General features: G+C 42.5%; 1 protein-coding gene and 1 long non-coding RNA gene across 17 annotated transcripts in view; one reads left to right on the top strand and one right to left on the bottom strand.

The window, feature by feature from the left end:
• The window catches only part of LOC126929209 (uncharacterized), a 30,741-nt gene extending 26,599 nt beyond the window's left edge, over window positions 1–4,142 (bottom strand). For all 4 annotated transcript variants that reach the window (XR_007717095.1, XR_007717096.1, XR_007717097.1 and 1 more), the window contains exon 1: window positions 4,043–4,142. This is a non-coding gene — a long non-coding RNA (uncharacterized LOC126929209). The remainder of the gene's footprint in view (window positions 1–4,042) is intronic.
• DSTN (destrin, actin depolymerizing factor) overlaps window positions 1–17,541 on the top strand; it is a 1,228,633-nt gene that overhangs the window by 1,188,985 nt on the left and 22,107 nt on the right. For 6 of the 13 annotated variants that reach the window (XM_050745396.1, XM_050745397.1, XM_050745398.1 and 3 more), the window contains exon 2: window positions 4,265–4,352. In XM_050745396.1, coding sequence (XP_050601353.1) covers window positions 4,350–4,352 — 3 coding nt within the window. In that variant the 5' untranslated portion in view covers window positions 4,265–4,349. The other 7 variants (XM_050745389.1, XM_050745390.1, XM_050745392.1 and 4 more) reach the window with 2 other exon arrangements.

The following is a 17,541-nucleotide window of genomic DNA, read 5'->3' on the forward strand; positions in this document are numbered from 1 at the left end:
TCACCTGAGGTTAGGAGCTTGAGACCAGACTGGCCACCCGTCTCTACTAAAAGTACAAAATTAGTTGGGCATGCTGACGGGTGCCTGTAATCCCAGCTACTCGGGAGGCTGACACAAGAGAATCACTAGAACTCAGGAGGTGGAGGTGGCAGTGAGCTGATATCCTGTCACTGCACTCCAGCCTGGGTGACACAGCAAGACTCCATTTAAAAAAAAAAAAAAGACTACTGACAAAATACGGATAGGAGATAGGAAATAGGTGAATTTGTGGAGAGGGAGGAGAGAAATTAAAGTTTTTTTCTATGCTATATATTGACAGTGTTATGTCTCCCAGCAAAGGAGCTTTCCCCAGCCTATCTATTAATACACATCTCTCTTCAGGCTCCTCGTTAATGTATCATTTCTTCTTCTCTGCCACTTACATCAATATATTAATGGTTTTAAATGAAAGTGCCTATATGTTCACAGATTAAGTATGTAAAATGTTTTCTAAATGAAAAATGAAATATACCAATCTCATATTTAAGGAGAGACCTTATGTGTCTTAGTCTGTTCGGACTGCTATAGCAGAATACCATAAACTGGGTGGCTTACAGACAACAGCAATTTACTTCTCATAGTTCTGGAGGCTGTGAAGTCCAAGATCAAGTCGCCAGCAGTGTATGGTGAGAGCCCACTTCCTGGTTCATAGATAAACCTTTTTGCTGTGTTCTCACAATGGTGAAAGCAGCAAGCAGCAGCCTAGGACCTCTTTATTTTTTGAGATGGTTTCGCTATGTAGCTCAGGATGTAGTGCAGTGGCGCAATCTCAGCTCACTGCAACCTCTGCCTCCCGGGTTCAAGCAATTCCCTGCCTCAGCCTCCTGAGTAGCTGGGATTACAGGTGCCCGCCACCACTCCTGGCTAATTTTTGTACTTTTAGTACAGATGGGGTTTCACCATCTGGGCCAGGCTGGTTTTGAACTCCTGACCTCGTGATCCACCTGCCTTGGCCCTCCAAAGTGCTGGGATTACAGGTGTGAGCCACTGCACCCGGCCTAGGACCTCTTTTATAAGGGCACTAATCCTATTAAAGGGGGCTCTGCCCTCATGGCCTAATCATGGTCCAAAGGCCCCAACTTCAAATATCTTTACATTGAGGATTACCTTTCAACTTCTGGAGGGCATAAATATTTATTAGTTTATAGCATTGTATGAAAACTCTTTTCCTCTTTGTGGAGAGGAGGAATGTCACTATCTAGAAAACCTGGGTGTTAAATGCAGAGGCTGAAGTTCAGTGGGACCTAAAAAAAATGGGGGCTCATCTTAAGTTGTGATAAACTGATACGGAAGCTTGATAAATTGTAAAACATCTTCAGATACTTGTTCACTTACTGAACATTTATTAAACACCTACTATGTATCAGGGGCTATGCCAAGTTCACACATATGCATCTTAAATATCCCATGACCTCAAGGAACTCCCAGCGTAATCTGGTAGTAATGGCAAATGCACATAAGTAATTACAGAGCTACAGTAATTGTAGGGAAAAACCATAAAACCTCCAAACTCAAAGTATAGCATCTGCATTTCCTGGGGTCATCTAAGACTCCACTCCTCAACTCTGGAATCTGCATTTTAACAAGGATCCCAGGTGACTTGGATCTTTATTAAGATTTGAGAAGTGGCCATGCTCAGTGTCTCACGCCTGTAATTTCAGCACTTTGGGAGGCCAAGGTGGCCGGATCACCCGAGGTTGGGAGTTCCAGACCAGCCTGACCAACACGGAGAAACCCCATCTCTACTAAAAATACAAAATTAGCTGGGTGTGGTGGCACATGCCTGTAATCCCAGCTACTGAGGAAGCTGAGGCAGGGGAATTGCTTGAATCCCAGAGGCGGAGGTTGCAGCGAGCCGAGATCGCACCATACCACTCCAGTCTAGGCAACAAGAGCGAAACTCAGTCTCAAAACAAAAAAAAGGTTTGAGAAGTGATGAACTCTGGGATTATAGAAGGAACTACGGGGGTGAAGGAGTTGGAAGGGGTGGGGGCAGGAAGTTAAAAAAAAAAGCAGCAACTACTATTGATCCTTGGGAAGTGGTAAGAGAAGTCTTCAGATGTGAGGGGTGATAGGAACATTCCAGGCTGAAAAATAAGCAGGCCCATGATCAAGGTAGTTAGAACTAGTAAGAGGTGTTCTGTTATGAGAAGTTTCGTCTGGGAGGGGCAGTGGGCACTTAGGAAAATATGGGAGATAGGGCAGAAAAAGTAGGCTGAGGCCAGAGGCAGAAGGGCCACACTGACCCGCTGAGGGTTATGGAGGAAGCCACAGAAAATTTTAAGCAAGAATGTGACAAGACCAGTCTTATGTTTGGACATAACTCTGGTGGCAGAGTGGAGGACGAAATGCAGGAGAGGCTGGAGCAGGCAGGCAGGCATGTATCCTTAAATGAGCACCACTCACTTTTGGACTAGAAAGGAAGTCTGAATATTAAGAAGTGTAGAGGCCACAGGGTCCTATGCAAACAGAAAAGCAGAGGGTTCCAGCTGCAGTAGGATACAGGGGGGTTCCTTCTCAGCTCAGGAGTGTGGCCTTGGACTGGCATCTTCAGCATCACCTAGGAGTTGTTAGAAACGCACATTCTCAGGCATCACCTTAGAAGTAGTGAGGGAACCTTGGGGATGGGGCACACAAATCTAGCTTTGAACAATTTTTCCAGGTGATTCTGACGCATGCTAAAGTTAAGAACCACTGCTCTAGCCCGCCAAAAATCATGTCTCAGGTGGTAAAGGCTTAAAACTGCACAACTTGCTTACTGTCCTTTTTAAAAAGAACGAGGGTAATAAGAAATGGGTTTCTATGTTGAGCGGGGCAGAACAAAAGCCACATACAACCTAGATTTTATATAGTGCCAGAAAAAAATACTGACCATCGTGTCCAAAAGCCTCATATTTGGAGAATTAAAATAGTTTTGGTCGAGGCCATGATGTTCTCGGTAACCTAAATTAATTTATAAAATTCTCTCTGTTCCCTTTATTTCCCACAAAAACACCCGCAGCAAAAACGCTGGGATTCATCTCGGCCCTCTGAAAACCGTGTTTCCGACGCAACCGCCCATTAGAAAAACACAATTCCAAATTAAAAACCCGGAGAACTGAGCGGCGGGGCTGGCGCCACCGTCCCGGGACAGCGCGGCCTTTCCCAGCCACACCCCTGCGCGCCGCCGGCCTCCTTCCCCGGCAGTTCCCAAAGATAAATAAATCTTCCTTGTTTTTCCAGACCTGAAATTAACGGTGACTCACAGAGCACTCTGCATGGCCACGGTCGCCTCGGGAAGGAGGAAAAATGTGCAGATTTTTTTCCCCTCACGCGAGGGCAGGACAAGCCAGGCTGGGCCAATCAGGGGAGGGCGGCGGGAATCGCACCAAAGTAGGTAAAAAATGCGGGAGGCGTCCCCGCCGCCGCGGCCCGCGACTCCGCTCCCGCGGGTCCTCCCCCAGCGCGTCCCCCGTCCTCGGGCCCTACCCCCCACACCCCCAACATCCCTCTCCTTCCACCACTCTGTGTCCCTGTCTCTCACCTCTCCCTTATCCCGCTCCTCCCCCAACTCTGTCCACTCCCTCACCTCTCCCCTTCCCTCCCCTATCACCCCCCCACTAAGTGCCCCTCGCCCCCTCCCCCCACATCCCCCGCCTCTCCCCACTCTGTCCCCTCTCCCTCACCTCTTCCCTCCCCTCTCCATCCCCTTCTCCCCCAACTATGTGCCCTTCGCCCCTCCCCGCCAAATCCCCCTGCTTCCCACGCTCTGTCCCCCTCTCCCCCAGCTCTCCCCTCCTTTTCCCCTCCCCGGCCCCGCCCCGCCCCCAGCGGCAAGAACACCTGGCCAGGTGGCTGCCTCCCCCCGCGCGAGCCTTGCCTGCACAGTGGGTGGAGCGTCAGGGAGCCCCGCCCGAGGAGGCGAAGAAAGGCCACCCCTCCCCCATCATCTTTTGCCCGCCCCTCGCCAGCAGGAGCCAGCCTAGTAAGCCTTCTAGTCCCCTGCAGACGAGAAAGCACGTACCCTCATCCTTAAACACTTTCTAGTGAGGGAGACCCCGCCCCGCAGCCTAAACCAGGTGAGGGAAGTTCCCCTCCGGTAGTCTGGATAGCCGCCGGGCGGGGCGTTGCCGGACCGGCTGGTTGCGTAGCAACGGCGGGAGGTGCGTGACGTGCGCAGCCGCGTTCCGTCCCGAGGCGCGCCCGCCCCGGGGTAGGCTCGCGCCGCCGCGTCAGCTCAGCGCTCGGTCCCGCGGCTGTGAAGAGGACGCTCTGCAGACTCGCTGCCCGCCAGCTCCCAACCCCGCGTCCCTGCGACCGCCGCGGCGAAGATGGTGAGTGGGAGGGAGGCCGAGGCGTGGGCTGAGGCGGCCGGGAGCTGCTGGTCTCGGGGGCGCCGCGGAGTCGGGGATAAGGGGGTGAGCCGTGCCCCAGGCCCGGGAGGGACCCGGCCCGGCTGCAGTCTCCGGGCCGCGCGGTTGTGGGGCGGGGGGTCTCCGGGCCTTCGTCGCCAGCCATCCTGGCTGGGCCCTGGCGCCCCTGGGCGGATCCGCGGCCGCTGCGCAGCTCCCAGCTGGGGCGAGGCCGCCGCCCTGAGCGTGGCCTCTGCGGTGCCTCCAGACCGGGCCTTGCAACAACTGGCCGGGGTCGAGCGCCCCCACCCGCTCTGTGAAATCCATCCGGGGGGCTGCACACCGCGGCCGAGGAGTGGGAGGCGGGGGGCGTCGGAATCCGGCGACCGTCCTTGTTGGCGTGGGTTTAGTTCCCCAGAGCTAGCGCTGAGGCGCTCGGCGACTTGTGCGCGTTCCAGCCCTTGAGGTCTGTCCATCTCAATAAGGAAGCTAAAGCTTTTATGGAACAGCCCTAGAGCACGGAATGATCGCTAACGAGCAGGATACTGGCATGATTTAGAACGGGGTGGCCTTGCAGCCTCTTTGTTTTTTTTTTTCTTTTTATCTGGCAATCGGCTTCCAGCAGCACTCTGGTCGTGCTTGTCAAGCTTGGCAGGGTCTCTTTTAACCCTTCCCTGCCCGATCTGTCCGTGTATGGTTAGAATTTTTTTTCTGACCTGTAGACAGTTGGACTCTGCCAGAACTTGGTGCGCAGGGTGTGGGCATGATGCTGGGATGCTGATACAAGCAAATTTAAGAGCTTTAAAAACCATTAAAATACTAGAGTCACCAAAAAGTAAACAGGTGCTCATTAGTATATTCTATATGATGGACATTTTGCTTAATTTACATATTTTCCCCCTTTACATTGTGTCCCTCTAATTAGCTATTTAAAAACAAACGTATTCTCAACTGAACTATCAGATGGAACATTTTGTCATTTTCTTTAGTCTGCACACACTGTTACCATTTTTGGTCAATGATTTGCAGGCATAGCCTTACCAGACTTTGCTAGAAATATTACATTCTAATTGCATCTGTCTGTCTAGAAGCAGTTGGTACCAGCTTATCTGCATACAAACTGTTTTCACTGTGTAACAGTTTTGGTTTTCTTAAGTTATTGCAACTTTCATGAAATGCAGGCGGCCCCTTAGTAAAAAGAAAAGATTAACCGGTACTTTCTTGATGACTGTAGGTATGTATGTAATAGGGATTTGATACGGTTCAGTTTTTGGTTTTTCTTTGGTTTAATGCTGTAAGCTACAAAGTATCAGCATCTTAAGTCTAATATTTAATTATTAAAAATTTAATAATATTTTAAATGTATATGCTGTTTTATACTAAAAGACTTAATCTAGGGGCTTATGAGTTACGGTACGTTTTAAGACCAGTCACTCTGAAAGTGATTTGAAGCTGACTGGCGTCTGCTCTAAAGACTTCTGATTTGACATTATACTTTTTTATTGAGTGTCTAATACAGACTTTATTTTTCTGTTTGAAAATAAGAGACCAAACATTTTACGTTTAGTTAAGTGCTTAAGTTAAATGCTTAAAGTGTAACTAAATGCAAGGAAGGAGGAGTCTGTTATATTTGCTTGTTCTTGTGACAAGTGGGAGAAACAAGAATTAGAGATGAGCGGTTTCCAAATACGTTTCAAAATTGTTGGCTTTAGGGAGATCAAGAAGACCTTACAAGTTACCTTTGGAGTTCAGAATATAGACCCCCCATTTTTAAAGGTTATTTTTGTTTTTAGCCTTAGGAGCGCAGGAGCATCTTTGTTTAGTCCAGTGATTAGAGAATATTGTGGGTATTATCCCGGAGTCTAGCACTTTTCTTTTAGCTCTTTTGGTTGGATGCTTGGTTCCAAGTTTCTTTTAAGATTAAATTTTAACTACCGATGGGTTTGTTCTAAACTAGCAGAATCACTTCCTTGTACTCACCAAGTCTTCGAGAAGCACCTGAAATAAAGCGGTTTGAAAACAACTGGGCACTTGAGGATGAGATAAGATGTTTTCAGATGTCTCACTTTATAGTGTTAACCCCCTCCCCCAAGAAAAAACAAACAATGTCTGCGTCCACATGAACCACAATTACAGACCCCAAACAAAACTGTGTGTGTGTCCGTATTGGGTGTGCCAGCCTCCTTGTATAGAGATTGTTTAGTAGCCCACCATCAAGTTACTAGAGTTATTTGCTCAGTAGTTCTACTGGATATGGATTGAGACATCACACCTAGACTTGCCTAGCTCCTCTTGTAACCAAAGAGTTTCTTTACAGCATAGATATATATAGCTTCTTGGAAAGTAAGAGTGTGTAGTCTTGCCCCCAAAGTAGAGTTAAAAGGTTTGCACAGTAATCTAACCCTTAACATTATCCTAATATGAACTGTGGTCTCAGACTGAACTAACTGGCACAGTATTCAAGTATTCTAATACTTGGTGATTAGCAAAAACACTACAACCCAGTGAAATAGGTTGGGCATGTATTCACATGCCTATTTAACATATGAGAAAGCAGATTGTAAATGATTAATTGACTTGAGACAAATCACCTTTTCCAACTCCAAGCTTTAAAATAATAATTTTGAAACATTTTAAGCAGAAAAGTACACAGAATCACAGATCCTTTTGTGCAGGAAAAAAAAGGGCTGTCTTATTGCCGTATTTCAGGTTTTTATGTTGTCATTACAGCTAAATATGCATCGTCTTCCTCATCCTATTCTCTTCCCTCCCCAGAGTTATAACTATTCCTGCGTCAAAGACATAATAATATCCTGGTTGGTTAAGGAGATGATTTTATTCAGGCTGTTGCAATTAGGAGAGCATTCCTGATTGCCTTATCTGAAAATATGCAACAGGCCAGTTCTTTGCAGTTACCTGTTTCCCAGAATACAAAACACATGGGGTGGATTAACCATCACTGCTTTCCGAGAACACAGGGCTCAGGTAAAGTTCACAGTAGTCACCTGAAATTGATATTCATTGGTAGTTCCATACTTTTAGCTACTTAATCATATTATTGCCTTGATGTGCTTTTAAAACTTATGTAAATACTACGCTTCATGTATGCTTTTGCAGCTCTGTGAGAAAAAATTAAACTATGGGGTGGGTTTTTATTTTTTATTTTTATTTTTTTGCAAGGGGGGGCAGCTTTTGGGTGTATTTGTAGCTTTGATTCTTCAACTGCTGAATTGTGTTCTTTTGTATGACTATGCAAGTTTATCCATTCCCCTGTTGGTAGACATTTGGCTGTTTCCTAATTTTTTGCCTTTTTTTTTTGGTCTGTTTAAACTTTTTATAATAGGCAATTTCCATGTCATATATTACTATATATTACTTCTGTAGCCCCAGTGTGTATCTCTCCATGGTATATATCTAGAAGCGGAAGCTCTGGGTTGGAGCGTACATATTTTCTACTCTACTACTGGTTCGTTCTGGTTGTATTTCATCATCAACAGCTTGTTTCTACATTGCCTTTCACCACTTAATAAGAGACTTGAAACCTTTGCCAGTCTGATGGTTGTGAAATGGTTTCTCATTATTTTATTTTGCATTTCTCTGATTACTAGTGAGCTGACTCTTTTTGTATGTTTATTGCGTCTTAGGTTTTTACATGCATGTTGCATCCTGCAAACGTGACCATTCTGTAAATACTTATCATCTTCACCTAAGCTTATTTACAGAGCCATAAAGTAAATATAACAGTAAGAAAAAAAAAAAAAATCAGCTGGATACAGTGTCCCATACCTGTCATCCCAGCACTTTGGGAGGCTGAGGCAGGAGGATTGCTTGAAGCCAGGAGTTGGAGACCAGCCTGGGCAATATAGTGAGACCTCATCTGAACAAAAAAATTAAATAAAAATTAGCTGAGCATGCTGGCATGTGCCTATACTTCTAGCTGTTTGGGAGACTGAGGTGGGAGGATTGCTTGATCCTGAGTGTGAGAGGCTTCCGTGAGCTATGATTGCACTACTGCACTCCAGCCTGGCCACAGAGGGAGACCCTGTCTCAAAAAACAACAAGAGCATGATTATCAATACCAGAACCTCATACTGAGTACTAATATTTCTCTTTTCTGGGACATAAATTTCTTTCCAGGCCCCTTAACCAGCTAATTACCAGAAGTTCAATACTCTCTCTTAATTCTAGCCACCCGCCATTTTTAGGCCCCTGGTAGTGGTAGAATGTAGAGTGACTTAGGGCAGAGTTCTTTCCTTCTTTGCTGAGGGCTGTGGAGATTAACATCCCTCACTTTACACTTACACCCTCTTTCCTGGCAGTTCCTCTAGCCAAAACGTAAAAACACACACAGTAAATATATGGAAACAATGCACTTTCTGCTAAAATTTGCTGTGTACCTAAAACTTCTCTAAAAAATTTAAAGTCTGTAGGCAGGTGTGGTGGTGTGCGCCTGTAATCCCAGCTACTCAGGAGACTGAGGCAGGAGAATCGCTTAAACCCGGGAGGCGGAGGTTGCAGTGAGGTAAGATTGCACCATTGCACTCCAGCCTGGGTGACAGCGAGACTCCATCTCAAAAAAAAAAAAAAAATTAAAAATCTAAAAAACAAACGTGCAAAACAAGTAACCATGACTGACTTTCCTTCTTTTCTTTTTCCTTTCCTTTCTTTTCTTTTTCTTTCTTTCTTTTTTTTTTTTTTTTTTTTTTTTTGAGACAGACTCTCTTGCAGCCACCCAGGCCAGAGCTCACTGCAGCCTCCATCTCCTGGGCAGAAATGATCCTCCCACCTTAGCTTGCGGAGTAGCCGGTACTACAGATGTGCACCACCACACCCAGCTAACTTTTTAAAATTTTTTGTAGAAAGGAGATTTCGCTATATTGCCCAGACTGGTCTCAAACAATCTTCCCACTTTGGCCTCCCAAAGTGTTGGGATTACAGGCGTGAGCCATCGTGCCTAGCAACTATTTTTCGTAAATAGAATTTGTTTAAATCAAAATTGTGTTTAACTTAGTATACAGGAAGATTTCAAACTTTTGAATTTCTATGTTAGTATAACTTTATGTTTTCTTTCAGTAATACTTTGAGATGAAGCACGCTATATTTGAAGTTTGAAAAAAAACTTGCAAGTCTTGAAAAACTGAATTTAACATGTAAATGCGTTGTTTTTGTCCACAGAACAACACTCTAGTCTCTGAGTAACTAGAGCTAGTCTCTTCGTTGTACTGTCATTTGCATATGTAAACCACAGAGCATAATAAATAAGTAGAATATTGTGAAAGCATTTTTTTTTGTTTTGGAGGCAGGGCCTCATTCTGTTACCCAGGCTGGAGTGCAGAGGCATGAACACAGCTCACTGCATTGTCCACCCTCAGGCTGGGTCAGTTCTCTTCCTCAGCTTCCTGAGTAGCTGGGACTATAGGCACGCGCAACCACTTCCAACTAAGCTTTGTATTTTAAAAGCTTTATATATATAAAGATGGGATTTATAAATATAAATTTATATATAAAGATGGGGTTTATAAAGGCGAGGTTTCACCATGTTGCCCAGGCTGGTCTTGAACTGCTGAGCTCAATCGATCCACCCACTTTGGCCTCCCAAAGTTCTGGGATTACAGGCATGAGCCAGTGAGCCCAGCCGTGAAAGTATCTTGAGCTTACTTCCCTTGTGGCATAACATTCCTCTCTAGATTGTCCATGAAAGTCATACACAAAGATTTACACCTAATACTTCAGCAATATTGTAACCACAACTTTTCTTCTGTTCCTGCCTCCTTTCATTGATGTTAGAAGTGAGAAGTTTTCACTTGGAATTGTGCTTCTGAATTATCTCCTCATTTTTCTTGAAATTTTACAATTGGGAGAGGCATAGACTTAGACAAATAAACATCAGGTTTATTCGTCTCAGTAATACTTTGGGCCAAAATGTTATATTAATCATTGAATCTGCTGTATTAAGACCCCCACTGAGTTGAATATTTAATCTAGAGTGATTCTTAGCTCCAAGATTAGTCTTCTAGTAGCTGATACTGTAATGCTTACATGCTGCCAACACTATTCCATGTTTTGCTTTGTTATGTTAAAATTGAAGGTCAGTTTTATGTAGATTTTTTATTTGGAGGTTCTAGCAGGGGAGCGCAGCGGCTCATATAACCTTGACCAAAGACCGGTTCTCCTCTGTTGGGAATGGTCATCCTCTTCTACCGAGTGCATAGCTTCTAGAGGGACGCACATGGAGTGGTGAGGGAGGAAGGGGACACCAGCCTAGCCAGCCAGATCAGCCAAATCAACCCTGGTGATCAATGGGGTGACAGATGTCGCAGCCAGATCACCCTCACATCCTATGTAGATTTTTTAAAAGCAATTGATTTCGGTAAAAAATGCAATTAAGGTTTTTAAATTAACAATGTAATCTCTAGTTGAAGGTGTGAAAAGACAGAACTCTGTTGAAACAGGGCATAGATGAGTGCTTGAAAGATAGAAACAAGTTCATACTACAGCTGGAAGATCATTTGTCATTGTGTTTGTGCTTTTGGATCACATCAAAGAAAGATTGTTTACTCCTTTGAACATTTTTACATTACTTCATAGGTTGTTATTTCTGTTTGCCTTATCACAGAAAAGCAAATGAATTTCCTACCCTTGTTTCTATCTTGGCTTGCTTTCAGAAAATAGCTTGTAAATGTAATTAGTGTTTATTTTAAAATGGGTTCACAGCTTTTCTGTTGCTATTTTCATGTACAGGAGCATCCCTAATCTAAAAATCCAAAATTCTCTAAAATCCCAAACTTTTTGAACACCAACATATTGCCACAAGTGGAAAATTTTACATCTGACTTCATGTGACAAGTCACAGTCAAAATGCAGACAAAACTTTGTTTCACACACAGAATTATTAAAATATATAAAATAATTTTCAGGGTATCAGTATAAAGTATATATGAAACACAAATGAAGTTTGTGTTTGAACTTGGGTCCTATCCCCAAGCTATATCATTATGTATATGCAAATATTCCAAAATTTGAAAATATCTGAAATGTTTGGTAACGGAAGGTACTTAACCTATAGTAATAGAACTAACGCTACAGCACGGCACAGGCAAATACAGATAAGGCTTCTCCAGCTTGCTCTGGGGCAATCTTTGAAGTCAGTTGTTGAAGCTTAGGAGTTTTCAGGAATTCTCAAATCATTGTAAGAATCTGCAGCCTGACCAACGTGGAGAAACCCCGTCTCTACTAAAAATACAAAATTAGCCGGTCGTGGTGTCAGGCACATGTAAGTCCCAGCTGCTTGAGAGGCTGAGGCAGGAGAATTGCTTGAACCTGGAAGGCGGAGGTTGTGGTGAACCGAGATTGTGCCACTGCACTCCAGCCTGGGCAATAGAGCAAGACCCTATCTCAAAAAAAAAAAAAAGGAAGTATTAGAAGAGTTGGGCTACTTTAGCTAGAGTTTAGAGAAGGCCTCTTTTGAGGTAGGACTTACACGGCGATAAAGAGCTAGCTGTGTGAAAAGCATTTGGGGCAGAAGGAACTCTAGGTAGAAGGGCCTGTAGAAGAGAATGGTCTTGACATTTGCCAGGGACAGAAAAAAGGTTTGTGTGGTTAGCATTCAGTCAACAAGGGGGAAATAAGTAGGAAATAGATCATAGGCAAGAACTAGACCAGAAAGGGCCATTAGGTTAAAGGTGAGGAATTTGAATTTTATTCTGATGGCACCAAGAAGCCATTGGGTGTGTGATGGTGGGGAGGTGTTAAGTAGTGTAGTGGAATGAGAGATGATTTATCCCTGTGGTTGATGTGTAGAGATGTACAAATGGGGACAAAGACCAATTAAGAAACTATTGTTGGCTGGGTGTGGTGACCCACGCTTGTAATCCCAGTGCTTTGGGAGGCCGAGGTGGGAGGATCACTTGAGGCCAGGAGTTTAAGACTACCCTGGGCAACATAGAGAGACCCCATCTCTACCAAAAAATAAAACATAAATAACCAGGCATGGTGACATATACCTGTAGTCCTAGCTACTTAGGAAGCTGAAGCAAGATTACTTGACCCCAGGAGGTTGAGGATATAGTGAGCCAAGATCACGCCATTGCCCTTCAGCCTGGGTGACAAAGCGAGACCATGTCCGTAAACAAACAAATAGCGACACACCCAACTATTGCTTTATTCAGATGGTAGATGGTGGTAGCTTGAATTAAAATTTGTTAATAGTGGAGTTAATGAGAGGTGGTAAGATTGGATATATATTTTGGGGGTACAACTGGAAGGACTTAATGATAATTTGGATGTGTGGCATAAGGGAAAGAAGACTCTCAAACGTGGCTTCTAAGGCTTAGACCTGATCTACCAGATATTTGATGGTGTCATTATGCTTGGGAGCCTATAAAAGAAGCTAAAACAAAATAGTTTAGCAAAAATTTAGGTTCTTAGAATTTTGAGGAATAAAAAAATTGATTCAGAAGTTTTATGAATCTTTAAAATACCGTAATTTCGTAGTTGATTATAAGAGTAGTATATGTTCATTGTAGAACGTTAAGAAAAATTTAGCTGTAATGACAGTTCCAACCAAAGTATTAACATTTGGGACATTTTCTTTCAAGCCATTTAATTTGTATTCTCATTTTTTCGAGAAGTAATTATTAGCTACCTTCTAGGAACCTGGCACTGTTGTTGTAGGCTCTAGAGATTCAATAATATACAAGAAAAAATCCCTGTGCCTATGAAGTATACATTCTTTTTTTTTTTTTTTTTGAGACTGAGTCTCACCCTGTTGCCCAGGCTGGAGTGCAATAGCGCAATCTTGACTCACTGCAACCTCCACCTCCCAGGTTCAAGTGATTCTCCTGCCTAAGTCTCCTGAGTAGCTGGGATTACAGGTGCACGCCACCACGCCTGGCTAATTTTTTATATCTTTAGTAGAGATGGGGTTTCAACTGTGTTGGAGAGGCTGGTCTTGAACTCCTAACCTCGTGATCTGCCTGCCTCGGCCTCACAGACTGCTGGCATTACAGGCGTGAACCACTGCGCCCGGCCCTGAAGTATACATTCTAATGGGAGAGACAGTTAAGAAATAAGTAAATAAGATTACAGATTTTATACATACTATGATGGAAATAAGGGAATGAAACAGTGACTATCTGGAGACTGCCAATATAGATTTTTCTCACACACTTGAGTTCATCTATAGAGAATAAAACTGTATTTCCCATTTCCCAGTGTGACATGAGTGCCAGGATAATTCAGTGGGGGGAAAATAGTGTTTTCAATAAGTGGTGCTGGAACAATTGGATAGCCGCACGCAAAAGAACGAATTTGGATCCCTACTTTATACTGTGTGTTGTATTTAACTTAAAATGGATCATAAATCGTGAGCACTAAAACTATGAACTCCTAGAAGAACACGTAGGTATAAATCTCTGTGAACTTGTGTTAGGCAATTTTTGTTGGTAGTTTTCCTGGTGTTTCTAGGCAATGACACCAAAAGCACAAGTGACAAAAATAGATAAATTGGACTTCATTGTATACAAAAATGTTCATCAAAGACCACCATCAAGGAAATGAAAACACAACCCACAGAATAGGAAAAAATGTTTGCAAATCATATACCTGACAAGGAGCTTGTGTGTAGAATATGTTAAAGGAGTTACAACACAACAATAAAAAACCCACTCGTTTGGGCAAAGGATTTGAATAGATATTTCTCTAAAGCTGTGCAAATGACTAATAAGCCAGTGGAAAAAAAATGCAGGACATTATTAGCCATTAGGGAAATGCAGATCAAAACCGCAATGATATACTCCTTCGTACCTGCTAAGCCAGCTATAATGAAAAGATTATTGTAGCAAATGTTGGCCAGGCTATGAAGTTGGAGCACCCATACATTGCTGGTGGGAATGTAAAATGGTGCAGTAATTTTGGAAAATAGTTTGGCAGTGCCTGGAAAAGTTCAACTTGGGAGCTACTGTATGACTCAGCAGTTTCACTCCTACCTACATATCCAAGCAAAATGAAAATGTATGTCCACACAAAAGCTTGTACACAAATGTGCATAGCAGTATTATTCATAGTTGCCAAAAGTGAAAATAACCCAGTGTTCATCAGTTGATGGATATATGGATAAATGTAGTGTATCCATACGAAGGAAGGGAATATTATTTGGCAATAAAAAGAAATGAATTACTAGTACATGCTACAACGTGGATGAACATTGAAAATATGCTAAGTGAAAGAAGTCAGTCCCAAAAGATGACATATTGTGTGATTCCATCTAATAAAATGTCCAGAATATGCAGATCCATGGAGACAGTACATTAGTGGTTAGCAAGGGCTAGGGTGGGTGGGAGTGGGAAGGAGGAATGACTGCTAATGGGTTTGGAGTTTGTTTTTTTGTTTTTGTTTTTGTTTTTTGGAGACAGGGTCTCACTCTGTCACCCAGGTTGGAGTGCAGTGGCATGAGCATACCTCACTGCAGCCTCTACCACCCTGGCGTAAAAGATCCTCCCACCTCAGCCTCCTGAATATCTGGAGCTACAGGCCCATACCACCATCCCTGGCAATTTTAAAAAGGTTTTTTGTCAAGATGAGGTCTCACTATTTTGCCGAGGCTGGTCTCGAACTCCTGGACTCAAGTGATCCTCCTGCCTCAACCTCCCAAAGTGCTGAGATTACAGGCATGAGCTATTATACCCAGTCCAGGGTTTCTTTTTGTGGTATTCAAAATGGTCTGAGATTAGGAAGTGGTGATGAATGCACAACTTTGTGACTATACTGAAAACCCACTGAATTTACTACACTTTAAATGGGTGAATTTCATGGTATATAAGATATATCTGGAAAAACTACTTAAATTGTTTAATATCATGCATGTACGTCACCCTCATGTTAAATTTATTTTTATAAGAAATACTCTGTCATCTTGTGCATAAATCTTGCATTTCTTCAAAAGAGAGTCCTAGGTATAAAATCACCGAATCAAAAAGGTGTGTGTATTTCTAATATAAAAAATATGCTTACCTGCAGGGCGCAGTGGCTCATGCCTGTAATCCCAGCACTTTGGGAGGCCGAGGCGGGTGGCTCACCTGAGGTCGGGAGTTCGAGACCAGGCTGACCAACATGGAGAAACCCTGTCTCTACTAAAAATACGAAAAATTAACTGGGCGTGTTGGCTCATGCCTGTAATCTCAGCTACTCGGGAGGCTGAGGCAGGAGAATCGCTTGAATCCAGGAGGTGGAAGTTGTGATGAGCCGAGATCTCGCCATTGCACTCCAGCCTGGGCAACAAGAACGAAACTCCGTCTCAAAAAAAAAAAAAAAAAAAGCTTACCAGAGAAATAAAAGAAAATGAAACTAGAAAGAAGATAAAAATCAGTTATAGTCCTACTTTTAGAGATAAAATTGTAGAACTTCTTTTTCTTCTGTACTGTTTTCCATAATTGATATTATACTGTACATATAACTTTATATCCAGCTTCTTCATTCACTGAAAGTAAGTCATAAGTGTTTCCCACATGCTATTAAAAACTTTTCATAAACATGACTTTAACAGCTGCATCAGGAACTATCCTGTGGATATACTATCATTTACTTTGTAGTTCTCTTGTTTTTATTTATTTGGGCTGTCTGGTTTTTTAGTATTAAGTAGATTATTTTCCTAGAATAAATTCCTAGAAGTGAGGTTACTGGGTTAAAGGGTCAATGGGTATGGATTATTGTAAGGCTCTGTGATATAAATGGCCAAATTGCTTTCTAAAAGGTATTAGTGAATAATAAATAGCGTTGCCTGTGGTGGAAAACAAATCTGGAAAAGTAGGTTGGTTTAGACAATAAAAGGCTTTTTATGCTCTCTGTTAATAAATACGGACTTTATCTTGTAATTGCTTGGGAATTGTTAAAGACTTAATCTTGGGAGTTATAGGAGATTTTGAGAGTAAATGAGGAGGAATAGATTTGAAATACACGTTTAAGGAGGAATTGGCAGGGCTTAGAAAACTAGGTGTGACTGGGAAACAGTTGACCAGCAGTATCTTTCATATTCATTGATGTGCTAGTTAACCATCCAGAGAGAACTAAGACAACTTGTTAAACCAAGGAGAAATTTTTCACATTTAGCTTATTGTTTGGTTAATATGCTGTTTCTTGAAGAGTAGAATACTAAAAATATTCTTCACCTTGAAATAAAAATTAGATGTATAATTTAGTATAATTTACATAAAGTGAAATTCACCCTTTTTAGTGTAAGTTCTGGAAGTTTTGACATATATATACACATATATAAGCATACACATACATATATAGTTGTGTAACTACAGCCACAGTCAAAATATAGAATAATTCCTTCATACAAAAAAATTCCTCATTAATCCCTCCTCCTGTCCCCAACAACCACTGATCTGTTTTTTGTCTCTATAGTTTTACCTTTGCCATGTAAGTGGAACTGTACATTGATACACTTTGAGTCTAGCTTCTTTTCACTTAGCATAAGGCATTTGTGCCTCAGCAATTCTATTTTATTGCTGAATTTTATTCCATTCCCCAATGGAGAGATATGTTTTATTTTATTATTTATTTATGTATTTATTTTTCTGGGTTAAGGAGCAGAAAGTTTAATAGACAAAAAAGAGAAAGCTTCCTCATGCTGAGAAAACAGGTCGCCCAAGAGAGGGTCTCCCTGGAGAGGTATATTTTAATTTTTTCTTGTCTCAGTGGAGGATGAGGCAGAATATTAGAAGGATTTTTTTCCTCTTTCTAATGCTCATAAATCCTTGAAACAGTCATTTTCTCTGCCTTAGATAAAACTAATAGATACAACTTACTATTGCACAATTGATAGATTACAGTACAGTATAAACAACTTTTATATGCACTGGGAAACAAAAAAATTTTGTGACTTGCTTTATTGCTATGGTCTGGAATTGAACTTGCAATGTCTCCAAGGTATGCCTGTATTTACTAGGAAAAGGGACATATTTTAGGACAAAACCTATGGCTTGCCTCATAGGCCCCAGTTTCTTCATTGCAGATTTTGATTTATGGCTGCAGGTGATGGTTGTGCCTAGGAGAATGGTAGGAGGTAGTGTAATTGAATCTTACAGTGTTAAGAGAGCTGTTACCCTTCTCTTTGCTGTTGGTATGTCTTTGCTATTTAACCACTTAACAGTCATGTGGAGAAAGAAGA

Source organism: Macaca thibetana, chromosome 10 (assembly GCF_024542745.1).
Source record: "Macaca thibetana thibetana isolate TM-01 chromosome 10, ASM2454274v1, whole genome shotgun sequence".
Lineage (NCBI taxonomy): Eukaryota > Metazoa > Chordata > Mammalia > Primates > Cercopithecidae > Macaca > Macaca thibetana.